This window comes from Podarcis muralis, chromosome 12 (genome assembly GCF_964188315.1).
Source record: "Podarcis muralis chromosome 12, rPodMur119.hap1.1, whole genome shotgun sequence".
Lineage (NCBI taxonomy): Eukaryota > Metazoa > Chordata > Lepidosauria > Squamata > Lacertidae > Podarcis > Podarcis muralis.
In genome coordinates, this window is record NC_135666.1 from 28,299,303 (window position 1) to 28,312,478 (window position 13,176).

General features: G+C 42.4%; 1 protein-coding gene across 2 annotated transcripts in view; it reads right to left on the reverse strand.

Moving 5' to 3' along the window:
* The window catches only part of CALCR (calcitonin receptor), a 160,436-nt gene that overhangs the window by 15,986 nt on the left and 131,274 nt on the right, over positions 1–13,176 (reverse strand). For both annotated transcript variants that reach the window (XM_028750736.2, XM_028750737.2), the window contains exons 8-10: positions 10,173–10,326; positions 6,219–6,279; positions 6,053–6,119 (exon numbers count right to left, since the gene is read on the reverse strand). In XM_028750736.2, the coding sequence (XP_028606569.1) occupies positions 6,053–6,119; positions 6,219–6,279; positions 10,173–10,326 (282 nt within the window). The remainder of the gene's footprint in view (positions 1–6,052; positions 6,120–6,218; positions 6,280–10,172; positions 10,327–13,176) is intronic.

A 13,176-nucleotide genomic window follows, 5' to 3' on the forward strand; every position in this document is an offset into this window, starting at 1 on the left:
GTGCTTTGCCACCTGCTGTCTGTTCCTCTATCACAGTGTTCCCCAACCTTGGGCCTCCAGCTGTTTTTGGACTACAACTCCCATCATCCCTCGCTAGCAAGACCAGTGGTCAAAGATGATGGGAATTGTAGTCCAAAAACAGCTGGAGGCCCAAGGTTGGGGAACACTGCTCTATCACACCCTCTCCAATATTCAGAAGGAATAAATTGTTCTCGTTTTTTCTGTATTTTTTATTAAATAACACTGTTTAAAAATGTTCCTTTCCCTGTTCCACACCATGTGGAGTGTCTTTCTGAAGCTTAGCTCTCTGCTAAAAGTGCCGCAATTAATCACAGATACATTAGAAACTAAAACACATATATAGAAACCAGAGAACAAATGTACACTTTCCCCCCTTTCAGCATTGAAACAATGCTTAGGCATGTGTGCGCGCTGTGGGGGCGGTTATAATTTTATAGTCTTTAAGTTGCTGAGGAATGCTCGTAATTGGTGCTTATTCAAAAAAACCTGCCACCTTAGGGCCAAACTACTTCTGACTCTAGAAATGTCATTTGCAGTTGAGTAATTTCATTTTCTAACATTAATTAGCGGTGTGTGTGTGTGTGTGTGTGTGTGTGTGTGTGGTGCAATTGGGGGGAAGCAGGACAAGAGTTCATGGGAAGGAAGGCGCAAGCTTTCTGGTGTAATTGTTTCAACTAAAATTACCCTCTGCTATTTGGCATGGGATGGTTGCTCCCCCAGCACCAAAAATCCCTTTTCGAACAGCTACACATTTAGTCCCTAAGCGTCTTTCAGGGGAAGGGCTATAGCTCAGTGACAGAGGACCTGTTTTGCATGCAGAAGGCCCAGGTTCAATCCTCAGCATCGGCTGGGAGAGACTCCCTGTTTGAAATCCTGGAAAAACCCACTGTTGGTTAGTGTAGATCAGGCATCTTCAATTTTTTTCAGGACTCACTCATAATCCAAATATGCACTTGAGGACTCATTTCTTAATCTTTTACCACATACTGGTAGTAGTGCTCCTGCTGTGACCCACCTTGGATCAGGCTGTGATCCACTGGGTCCAACCCATCAGCTGAAGACCAGTGGTGTGGAGAGAACTGAGCAAGAAGGACAAAAAGGTCTCTGCCCCTGTATAAAGGCAGAATTATTGGTTTGTTTTTGTTTTAAAAACAGGTGCTTAAACTGTCTATTTTGATGACAAAGCACGTGCGCTTTGTCATCAAGGTAATGGTAAAGGACCCCTGGACGGTGAAGTCCAGTCAAAGGTGGCTATGGGGTTGTGGCGCTCATCTCGCTTTCAGGCCAAGGGAGCCGGCATTTGTCCACAGACAGCTTTCCAGGTCATGTGGCCAGCATGACTAAACTGCTACTGGTGCAACAGAACACCATGACAGAAGCCAGAGCATACGGAAACACCATTTACCTTACTGCCAGAGCAATACCTATTTATCTACTCGTGCTGGTAGGCTTTCAAGCTGCTAGGTTGGCAGAAGCTGGGAGAGAGCAATGGGAGCTCACTTCATCACGGGGATTCGAACCGCCGACCTTCCGATCAGCAAGCTTAAGAGGCTCAGTGGTTTAGACCACAGATCCACCCTGACCCAGAATGCACTCCTTTTCTGGACAGGGGCTCTGTACTGGTTTCCTGCTTAAAATCCCCTTGCCCCACTTGTTCCCAAGTATGCAGTTTTACAGCAAATGGTTCATTCAGGGGGCAAACAGCAGACACCCATTGGGATCACAACCTGAATCAGGGCCCTGTACTGGTTTTGTGAGCTCAGTTCCTCAGATTGCTTAAGCCGAAATCATATGATTCTGGAAGCAACACAGACACTGCACCAATTAAGAAAAGAAAAGACATGTCTGCTTTGAGCCCAAGTACCATTATCTCTCCTTCAGTGGCTTCTGAGCTCATAGCCAATGTATTTTTGGAAAAGCAGCACTGTAATGAGCATGCCAGATAGTAAAGGAGAGGATTTGAAGCCAGCAATCATCACACCTGTTTTTTTCCCTTTCTTTCGTTTCTTTTCTGAGAGTGATTAGAGTTCCTTTTTAAAAAGATGATGGGCTTTACTTTGCAGAGTAACCAAAGCATAAAGCTTGGGTGTAGTGGTGGTGGAGTTCAGAAATAGGAAAAGCTTTGCACATCATCAGCCAACCTTGGCCTTTAGGATCCCAGAGCGGAGGGGGGAAAAACCAGACTGCTGCAATAAATCTTGAGCTGGTTGTGGTTCTCGAGAGGCCAGAGGGCAGGCAAAGTATTCCCATCCAGATGATAAAATTTAGTATGGCATTAAGCACAGCAGCCCTCTTTCACAGACCGTTACACGGAAAACAATCATGTGCCGTTTCCATTCTGGGTAAATGAATTGAGTCATTGAAGCCTGACTACCATAAGCAACCTACTATTTCTCCAAATATATTATTGTTTTCTTGTTTTAAAAAGGCATCAAAACTCTGTCGGAAAACTGAAAACTAAATTAACGTTGTGAAGACAGACTGAGGCTACTTCCATTGCCATTTCCGCCTTACTCATCGCCAGAGTATTTCTGCTTATGATGCACATCATAAATACCAGGTCATCCCGTTTTGAACCTTCTGGGGTGTCAACATGCTGATTTTACACAGGTTATGTATATAAAGCTGTGGGGAAGGTGCTTTGCATGTAGAAGGTCCCAGGTTCAATCCTCAGCAGGAGAGATTCCCTGCCTGAAAATCTGGAGAGCTCTTGCCAGTTTGTGTAGACTGCGCTAAGAGAGATGGTCTGACTTGGCCAGTCTTGCCAGTTGCAATCCTACTAGAAACAGCTATCAAAATCTAGGCAGTAAACAATACACAGGCATGGAACAGCTTCAGGATTCGTGGTAGCCAGTTCAAGAGTTTTGCTTGGCGGTAGCAGCTACAATCCATATTAAGGCCGGCCATTCCTGCCTTATGCTTGGGTGGTGAGCTTTCGTGGAAGGTCCTATGGGAATAGTGCCCGCCCCCTCCAATTTTGTATACCACCATTTTATTTCTGTGTTGGATGCCATTCTTTCTCTTTTTCAGTTGAATTAGCTGTTGAATTAGGTTACCTTTTTTTGTATTGTTTTTAGATAATACGGTATAGATTTCTTTTCTCTATTGACTTTGGGCAGTATTCAACTTACTAATGCTTTGCATTAGTGCACATCTTAGCACTAGTGCAAGGGGATTTCCTCCCTCTCCTCGCTCCTGTGTGCCCCACACCACCCCCAAATCATCTTCGGAACAGATTTAGTGGGTGTGTTGGGGGAGGAGATGGGGGAGAAGATTGTGTTGCTCAAGGAGAAATCTTTTCAATGATGGAACCTCAGTCTTAGCGGCACACTGAGTACAACTCAGTCTGGTTATTTTTAGGGAGTATGTTTTCTGAATGGGTGGCGCTGTGGGTTAAACCACAGAGCCTAGGACTTGCTGATCAGAAGGTCTGTGGTTCGAATCCCCGCAACGGGGTGAGCTCCCATTGCTCGGTCCCTGCTCCTGCCAACCTAGAAGTTTGAAAGCACGTCAAAGTGCAAGTAGATAAATAGGTACCGCTCCAGTGGGAAGGTAAACGGCGTTTCTGTGTGCTGCTCATGACCCGGAAGCTGTATGCTGGCTCCCTCGGCCAATAAAGCGAGATGAGCGCCGCAACCCCAGAGTTGGCCACGACTGGACCTAATGGTCAGGGGTCCCTTTACCTTTATGTTTTCTGAACTCTTATATTTATTATTGTTCATTTGGTTGTGAGACACTTTGGATTTATTTTCTATCACTTTTGGAGACTTGGGTTAGATGGTTTTGAACCTTGAGTCTGTCTTGTATTATAGTGCTGGTTTTATGTCTGTGTTCTGTTATTGACATCATACTATTACTTCTATTTTGTTTTGTGATTTTTAATTATGTGGTTTATTTATTCTTATGTTAAATTTCTTTAAGATTATTTTGAAGTGATGAAAAACGGCATATAAACACATTAAATAGAGTTGTTCACACAGGGCCTAATTCCCCAAATTTCAAAAGGAAAGCTTCTGGGTTCCTGAGGGCAGCCAATATGCTACTTGAAGCAGCAACAAAGCTTTCTCCCTCTTCTAGTTAGGGGGTGGGGAAGGGTGGGGGAGGAAATAACAATTTCATCTTTAAACGTAAGAGACCCACTCCCAGCTGGAAGTTCCTTAGTTCCTTCCCTGTCTCCTGAATATTAATCCAGTCTCTGAGATGACTTTTGCATCATTTGAAAGGACCAAAAACCACTGGGGTTAAAATATGTTGGCCTAATGCTATAGATATATAACCACATAATCAATACAATCATGTTGCTGAAACCATGTCTGGCATATTGAGAAGCTCCCTGCTGCCACCCGTGCTTTCCAGGTATCTGGAGTCAACCAGGAACTACAAATATCCCAAAATAATGAGTCAGCTCCTTCAAAAGATCACACAGGGCCAATTAACAAGAAGACAAAGACGTATCAAGCTGCAAGGATAATAAAAGGAGCTGAAGGAAGAACACATAAGAAAAAGCTGAGAAAGGCATGCAAATTCAGCCAAGGAGGAACGAGGAAGGTGGTGGGGTGAAGAGGAGACACAGCATGATTATACAGAAAGGAAGGAAAGGAAACACTTGCTCATATTATGCTCAAGACATTGTGCAGAGAATTGAGGCCTGCCACAAAAACTGTTTCTTTACACAGTTCCATTTCCATCTTTGCATGGATTGCGTTAGGAACACAGGAAGTGGCCTTATATTAGAAAACCTAGCTCAAATCTAGCTCTATATCAGGGGCAGCCAAGGTGTTGTTGTACTACAACTCCCATCAGCCCCTGCCAGCAGAGGCAACAGCCAGGAATGATGGGAGTTGTAGTCCAATACAGTCATACCTCAGGTTACAGACGCTTCAGGTTGTGCGATTTCGGGTTGCGCACTGCGCCGAACCCGGAAGTACCAGAACAGGTTACTTCCGGGTTTCGGCACTCGCGCATGTGCAGAAGCGCCAAATTGCAACCTGTGCGTGCTGCAGGTTGCGAACATGCCTCCCACACGGATCACGTTTGCAACCCAAGCATCCACTGTATCTGGAGCACACCATATTGGCTATCCCTGCTTTACAATGACTAGCTGTGGCTCTCCAGGACTTCAGACAGGTGTCCTACCTGGCCCTACCCAGACATTTAACTAAGTGAGCAGTGGTGGGAACAAGTTTGCACATGCCTGACCTCTACATGTTTTTTTTTAAAGTCTTAAGAGATAACCCCCATGAAAACAGCTGCACATACATAGGGTAGCCCCCACTGTTTTCAATGGGGGCTTACTCTCAGCTAAGTGTGTGCAGGCTTATAGCCTCAGAATGCAATCCTATGCACTTACTTCCAAATAAGTACGCATAGGATTGCAGTGCACCTGTCTGATTCTAACCAGGCTTGCTCAGAAATAGTTTTACATTACCGTGTTATTTTAAAATTTAAATAATCTTAAATTATTGCTATTAGCAGTGTTGGGTGCCATGCAGAAAAGAGGGATAAAAATACTAAGTCATAAGTGTAATCATTAATAATATCATTAATAAAATAAGAATAAGAAAAAATAACAGGTTGTATCCAATGTTAGTCTGATTCAGAGCAGACCAACTGAAATTAATGGTCATAGCTAATTTAGGCCTATTAATTTCAGTGGGTCCACTCTGAGTACCATTTACTTGGATTTAGATACCGTATTGGCCTGAATATAAGCCACACTTTTTTCCAGTTTCCACTGTGAAAAGTTAAAGTGCAGCTTATATTCGTGACCTCACGCTGCCGGCAAAACATCTCAGCTCCTCCCCCCCCCCCCCGAAGCAGCCCGGGAGTGCGGGTCCAAAGGAACGAAGGGGCCACCGAATTTTAATTTTAAAGGTGCAACTTATTTGCGGGTGTGGCTTATACCTGGGCCAATATGGTAGTAGTAGTAGTAGTAGTAATAATAATAATAATAATAATAATAATAATAATAATAATAGGCAAAATAATAATAATACAGTGCTCTTAATGCAATAGGAATTGATTTTCTCACCAATAAAGCTGCCATCACAGGCCCATGAACAACATACAACAAGTGAGTGTCCACACTAATCCAGCAGCTGGAAGGAGAGGAAAAAAACATTTACTAAAAGAGCAAAATTGCTTTGTTTTTATAAAGAAATGCTAAGTAAACTATAAAGAACAAACATGATACTTACTTATCGTTGAAGTATTTGGTTCTTGCCACAGCATGAATTGATGCCGGCACTAAAGGAAACCCTAGAATGGATAATTATATGCATCACATTTCAGTTTTTGTAATGCAATCTATGTTAGGCTGAAAAAACCTTATGAAAATCATAAAGAAATGTGAATTAGAGAGTAACAAGCCTATCTCTGTCCATAAAGTGCAGTACCTATGTGATAAAGAATGTTCCCACAAGACAGCTACTACATATGAAGGCCTTAAAGCGTGAGGAACCTGCAGCTTTCCAGATCTTGTTGGTTCTTACTAAAGGGAGAGAAGCACAGCAAGAGACGTCCCCCAAAGAATCCTGGGAAATGTGGTTTACCCCACACCATGCTACAATTCCCAGCACACTATAGTTCCCAGCATTGTTTGTGCTTTAAATGTATGTTGTGCATGCAGCCAGGGTAACTTGACCACCGACTGTAAATATATTTCTTACTCTGGCTGTACAAAAGAACCTTTGCAAGCGAGTCTTGTAATGAATATGCCTTGTCAGTGCGAGAGATGTTAGCGCTGCTGGCTGAGACAAGCCATGGAGTTAAGGCTGACAAGCACATACATACAGTTATTTTTCCAAAGCATTTTTCTTTTAACACTTCCCTGACAAGCTTGCCCCCTGTCACATTAAGTACAGGCTCAGGGTGTCTGAAGGAGTGAAAAGTTTTTGCACTCAAATCATTGCTCTGGTTGAGGTAAGCCTCCAAAAATGCTGAAATAACTAAAAATAAATAAATGTCAGGGAATTCAGTTGGAGGGGACTGCTTACAGATATTGATTATACTAACATTCGGGGGGTGAGGTGTAGTGGAGCATGGAATACTTTCTTTGGTTATTGACTTCCGTCTGTTTTTTTAAAAAATAAAACACTGCCATTTTAAAGCAAACTGCTGCCACTCATTTTAAGAGCTATTCTTTTCTATAATAATGTTCAGAGCCGTATGCCTCTAAATACCGTATTGGCCTGAATATAAGCCTCACTTTCCTCCCCCCAAATTCCGACTGTGAATAGTTAAAGTGTAGCTTATATTCGCGACCTTATGGTATGCAGCCAGAAGCATGGGGCAAACAGCGCCAGGAGCGCGGCAAAGTGGCGCCCGCCCCATGTGTAGGCCCCCATCCTCTCCCCCAAGGCCAGGAAGGGAGAGAGCGAGGAAGGGGAAACACAGCGCAGCTCCCCCCCTCCCCGCCCAGTGTGCAGCCAGGAGCAGCGAGGAATGAAGTGGCTTAAATTCAGGTATTTTTTCTCCCCCCCCCTCCAATTTTAAAGGTGCGGCTAGTATCCAGGCCAATACGGTAGATTGGCAAAGTCTTCTACACTTTGAAAGCATGTTTCCTGCCTTAAATGTTTTCCAAGGCAAAAGGCTAGTGCTGCAAGTATACATGTGCTTCATAGGACTTTAGTCCTTTGAAGAAAGTGTTGCTGTTTAGGTTTTCTGACATTCAACATAGAGCACAAAGCCGACTATGGAATTCGCTACTGCAAGATGTGGTGATGATGACCACCAACTGAGATGCCTTTAAAAGGAGATTTGACAAATTAGGGAGGACAGGGCTACCAGTAGCTACTAATTAAGATGGCTTCAGTTCTGAGGATGGTTTACCTCTGAAAAGCAGCCACTGGGGCGTAGGAGAGAGGAGATTGCTGTTGGACTAATGGCCTGACTGCAGGCTTCCCATAGGCATTTGCTTGGCCACTGTGGGAACAGGATGCTGGAAGAGTTCGACCTTTGGTTTGATTCAACAGGGTTCTTTTGCTTTTATTTACATGAATACAGTTGACTTGGTCCTGCTTTGTTTTAACTAACAAGTCAGAACAAACCACCATCCCTGGGTTTGCACGACTCGAGAAACTGGTTCCTTCGAAATCGAAGGCCAAAGCTTCTAATCACCTCCTGTCATTTGTAAAGGAGGAGGAGCTGGAAGCGTGTGAATCCAAGGCTGCTGCGTGCTTGTCTCCCTAACGCTAAACCATGGTTTGGCATAACTTCTCAGCCGAATCTATGCCTTCTCGTATTCTTCAGGTTTAAGCAATAAGCACTGCTCTATTTTTGCTGTAACTGAAAATAAATTCATCGGTATTGGCAACAGTAACTGGGCTGATTTGAAGATAAAGACAGAAAATGATTCTGAGAGTGCAATTTTATACACGTCTACTCTGAGATGAGTTGGACTTACTCCTAGGTAAGCATATAAAGGACTGGAGTCTAATTTCACATTTCAAAAAACCACGGGCGGAGTAGCTTTTTTACACTTCGTTTTTGCTAGCATATAAACATTTCAAAACTAGAATGTGCTTTCGATAAAAAACCAATACGTAGTTGAGTTGTGTGGATTTTGGGTGAAGGCTTGCAAATGATTTCAAAACTTATCCAAACATCAGCATTCTGGTATGTTAATGTCTGTGATATGTCATTACTGCTGATGATGTTGGAGCGACGTTTGAAAGTTTTATGGAAACAATCTGTATTCAGATTGCTTGAATAAAAACAAGATCATTCTTCTTGCAAGCAGTTCTAATTTCAGCCTCAGATAGCACTGATAACTCTTGCTTTCTTGCTCCACCTGAGTGGTTTTACATCTACTGAAGTGAAATTGTAATGTGCAAAGCTGTCAGTATGACAAAGGCAAAACAGGCAATGGTTTGTCTTCCATGGAAGTATGGCAGGAATCAGTTTTGCATTTTTAACAGCTCTCCTTAATAAAATTCAGATAGTTCATTTAGTCATCTCCCGATTAGCATTCTCATGGATATTGATTCATGATAAAATACATGCAGGGTTGGCATATTACCACAATGCACCAAATACAAGATTGAGCCAGCTACTGTCTCAAGGTTTTTAGTCAAATATATCGGACCCAATGTCAAAATAAATATTTTGGGCGTAGAATGCAATTTGCCGCACTTACTGAGATGCACAATCCATTTGCTCTAACATGAGAGGCTATTTTGCTAAGCTGATTCCAGTTGGTTCACGTGGGGCATAACATGCTATGGGAGGGAGTTACTATAGCTGGAAGCTGTGGTAGCCCCTAGGAGATTATTCTTCTGACAATCTGTCTAACAAGCAATTCATCTAATGGAAAGGCTTTCCTTGAACACCACTGTTCCCATCTCAACCCATCCTAGGCACCATTTCTGGGAATAGCATGTAGGGGCCATTTAAAAAGGACAAGGGAATCATTGCTCCTCATGCTTCAAATCAGGTGTGATTATTTCTCAGGGGCCCCTATATTTCTGGCCAGCTCACTGGTTCTGCACACTGAGTGATCACGGTTATAAAGTATCCAGATTGCAAGAAGAAAACCCTTCTGGAGTAAGGAAAAGAAGATAAGTTAGCAACTGCTTTTATTGAGAAATGGGATTTATTTGTTGGTGCAATAAAATGCAATGTATTGTTGAACTATAATCACTGCTAGGAACACTGCGATTAACAATACACAAGACCTGGCTTTAGCATTTCCCTTCCTTTTTCTATGTGTTTATCTGTAGTTGTGTGTGTATTTATATATTTGTAAATATATTGTAAAATAATAATAATATTATTATTATATAAATAAATTAATGATTTTATACAAGCACAAACTTTCAAACTGTAGTGTGTGTAAAGGTCCTGCTTAAAGGACACATACTTTTAAGTGCCTTAACTTCCAATTTCTGTGGGAGGCTTTTGTACCAATAAATTTGGAAGTGTCTTATGTCTTCTCTTAAATCAAATATTTTTCAAAGTAGAATATCAGTACTATGTTTTATGATTCATTAGGAGCACTGCCTAATACTTAACAGAAAAAAACCAAAACCTTGCTCCCTCTGCAAGGCTGTCACCAGCTGGCCTAGGGGCCCTCACACTACCAGCCACTGGAAACCAGAAGAAAGAAGAACAGAAGAAAGTAAAGAACAGGAAGGAGAGGAAATGCCACATACCCCAACCCAAGAGGTAATACCAGTGCAGACGCTGCTCTTCAGCAAATACTGCCACCACAATGAGAGTATGAAGATAAATGCCTTCACAAAGCATCCAGAAGTAGTTACAGCCCATCATGTATTGGTGGAAAAACTGAAGCACTTTGCAGCTTACCTGTCAGACAAACAGAAAAGCATTAAACTGTAGACAGACAACCATATGAATGCCATAGGTAAGCAAGCAAACAAAAATATCGGTGCTAAGATCCAAAAGGATTTTCCATGCCTGGTGTTTGTTGGAATCTTTCAACAACTGCCACGGACTGTGAGCTACAAATAAATCAGATATATTGAGTACATGGACCTCCTAAATCACCAGGCATCAGGCACAACGAGCCAAAATTCCAAAAGCTACTACCAACAACTCACACTTTAGAACTTTTTCCCTTCACTCTGAAGTTCTGCAGAGCTAACAAATAAGTAGGCCTTGAGGCCAGCTAAAGTGCTGGAGAGATGCTAGCTGGATCCTTCAAAGGTCACGTTGACCTGCCTTTCCTGATCCTCTTGTAATTATAAACATTAAGTGGTGCTCTGCTTCTAAAAGCTAGAATTGATTTCCAAAGTTAGGTATGACTGTTTTGGAGAAATGGACTAGTTATCAAAAGGAAACTCTCACGAGACCTCAGGATTCCTGTTTAAAATATGAAGTAGGGGAAACTGAGTATGGGGAAAAGTGCATCAATAATCAGGCTCTATCCATTTTGGAATAAGGCTGGATGGGCATTCTCAGCCTGAAACTTCCAAGCTGATATGAGCCATGAAAACCTACTTTTCACAAATGAAGCACTGAGACAAAAGAATTGCATGTAAGAAGAAAGCAAATATCTGCGTGTTCCTTATGTACCAGCCAAAATGTAAGGTCCCTAAATCTTCCCCAGACTGTTTTCCTAAAGCATTGGTCAATATGTTCTATGACTTGTCCTTTGTATACTGAATGAGTCTCTCAGCTGGTGTTCAAGACACCCTCTTCATGTTCTTATTGATCATAGCCTGTTGAGCACTGCGGTGACTGACAGACACACAGAGCTCTGTACATACTGCTCTTCAGTCATGATGGGACTTTATCAAACCAAAACATATCTGTCTCTAAAAACTGCCAATAAACAGCCTCTGTGAACTCGACAGTGCCTTTCAGTAGATAACTTTAGTTTCTTCTATTTGACTGACAGCCAGCTGCTCCAAAAATCATTACAAGAGAAAATTTGGGTCTAAGGAGACATGCAATTATCTAAAAATGTGTTTGTTCGTTCCATGGACCTATTTAGGGTGGCCACTTATACATCATCAAAAGGGAGGGGGGAAGCAAAAGAGGGCACAGATTTGTATACAATTTACATATGTTGGTTTATATATATATAGAAGCAAGTTTATAAAGAATGACTATCATTTAAATGCACGTTACCATGATGAGGAAGACCAGGTAACCTATGTGCCTTCTCGAATGTTCACCACGATGATATCGATTGTCAGTTTCAATTCCCCTGCTCTCTCTTCTTTGTATTTTATCCAGACGGCTCTTCAACTAGAAGTCATCTTCAAATAGAGGACTGTTCTTAGACAGCCCTCCATATAGAGGAATGTCCTCTGTAAAGAAGGACACATGGCCACCATACACAGATGCGGAGAACCACCTGTCAAATGATTTAGGCCCCATCTCTCTCTTAATCTCTCTTTGCAGTGTAAGGCAGGGGATATAGCAACATCACCTAGTGCTACTACGAAACTTCTGGTTCTGAAAACTGTACCATGGGACAGGCCAAATGGATGCCAGCTGGGATATGGCAAGTGGTCAAAAAGAAACAACGTAAAGTGTATATACCATATGAAGTACCCCATGCAGGTGATCTGATCTTATCAAAATGTCTGCACCTTTCTTTCTTAAAGGTAATGCTTTTAGAGACACACACATCCATCCGGACACTGCATATGTAGTAAATAGAGCACTTTCATCCAAAAAGTGGCATTGAGACTCAGCAATCAACAACAGGTCGGTTCTCAAATTATGGGACTCTGGGCCCTTGACTTCCTCAGGTTTTATCCAAAATCATGCCACTTGGTAGCCTTCTAAGAACAGTAGCTAAGAGGACCACTACAAAAGGTATTGAGAGCAGGTGCCCTCAGTAATTCAAGAACTGCAAAAGGCCACTTCTGATATACTTTGACGCCTTTGTCAACTTGTCCTTTGCTCTTGATAAAACAAGATTGCAAAAGAAAGCTAGCTACTGAAGCCCCAGTGTTACTTTATCCGCATGGATAAAGCCTTTTGCAACAATAGTTGAATGCAGCCATGAGAGCAGAGTTGAATGAAGCAGTGGAAATAGAGAAAGAGGGAGTTATCTGGAGGAGTCCATTTTGTCTGAGAGGTACATCATGTGAGTTACTGTTATTTGTATTTCGTCTCATTGTACTGCCAATGGGCACAGAGTGGCATAGGTGGGCTACTGCCCTTTGCCCTCACAACTACCTGGTGAGGTGGGCTGCACCGTGGCAGACTGACTAAACCAGTAATGCAGTGAGACTGAATCTGAACCCAGATCTCTATATTCCCAGTCCAATTAACCACTGTACAACACTGTCTTTCTCTGTGGAGTTGGGTTGTATTGCTTATTCAAAAGCATTTCCTCTGCATCTCCTGAAGCGGGTCGTCAGAACAATGCGGTGAAGTGGATTGGGCTGAGGTATATTAAGCCGTCATGCAGTGAGGCCAAATGGGGATTTGAACCCAGATCTCTACTAGATTTCTAGCCGAACACCTTAACCACTATACCAGACTGGGTCTTTCTGTAGAGTTGGGTCACATATGACTATCCTAAAGTGTCTCTTAAAGGAGATCCTATTAAATTTCTGCCAACTGGCCTGCAGCTCCATTATAATCTGAGCCAAATCAGTAAAAAAAAAAAAAAAATGGGTGGAAAAAGAAGAAAATTTTCCTAAAATCTGAATGATTTCTAATCCTGGGGTTCTT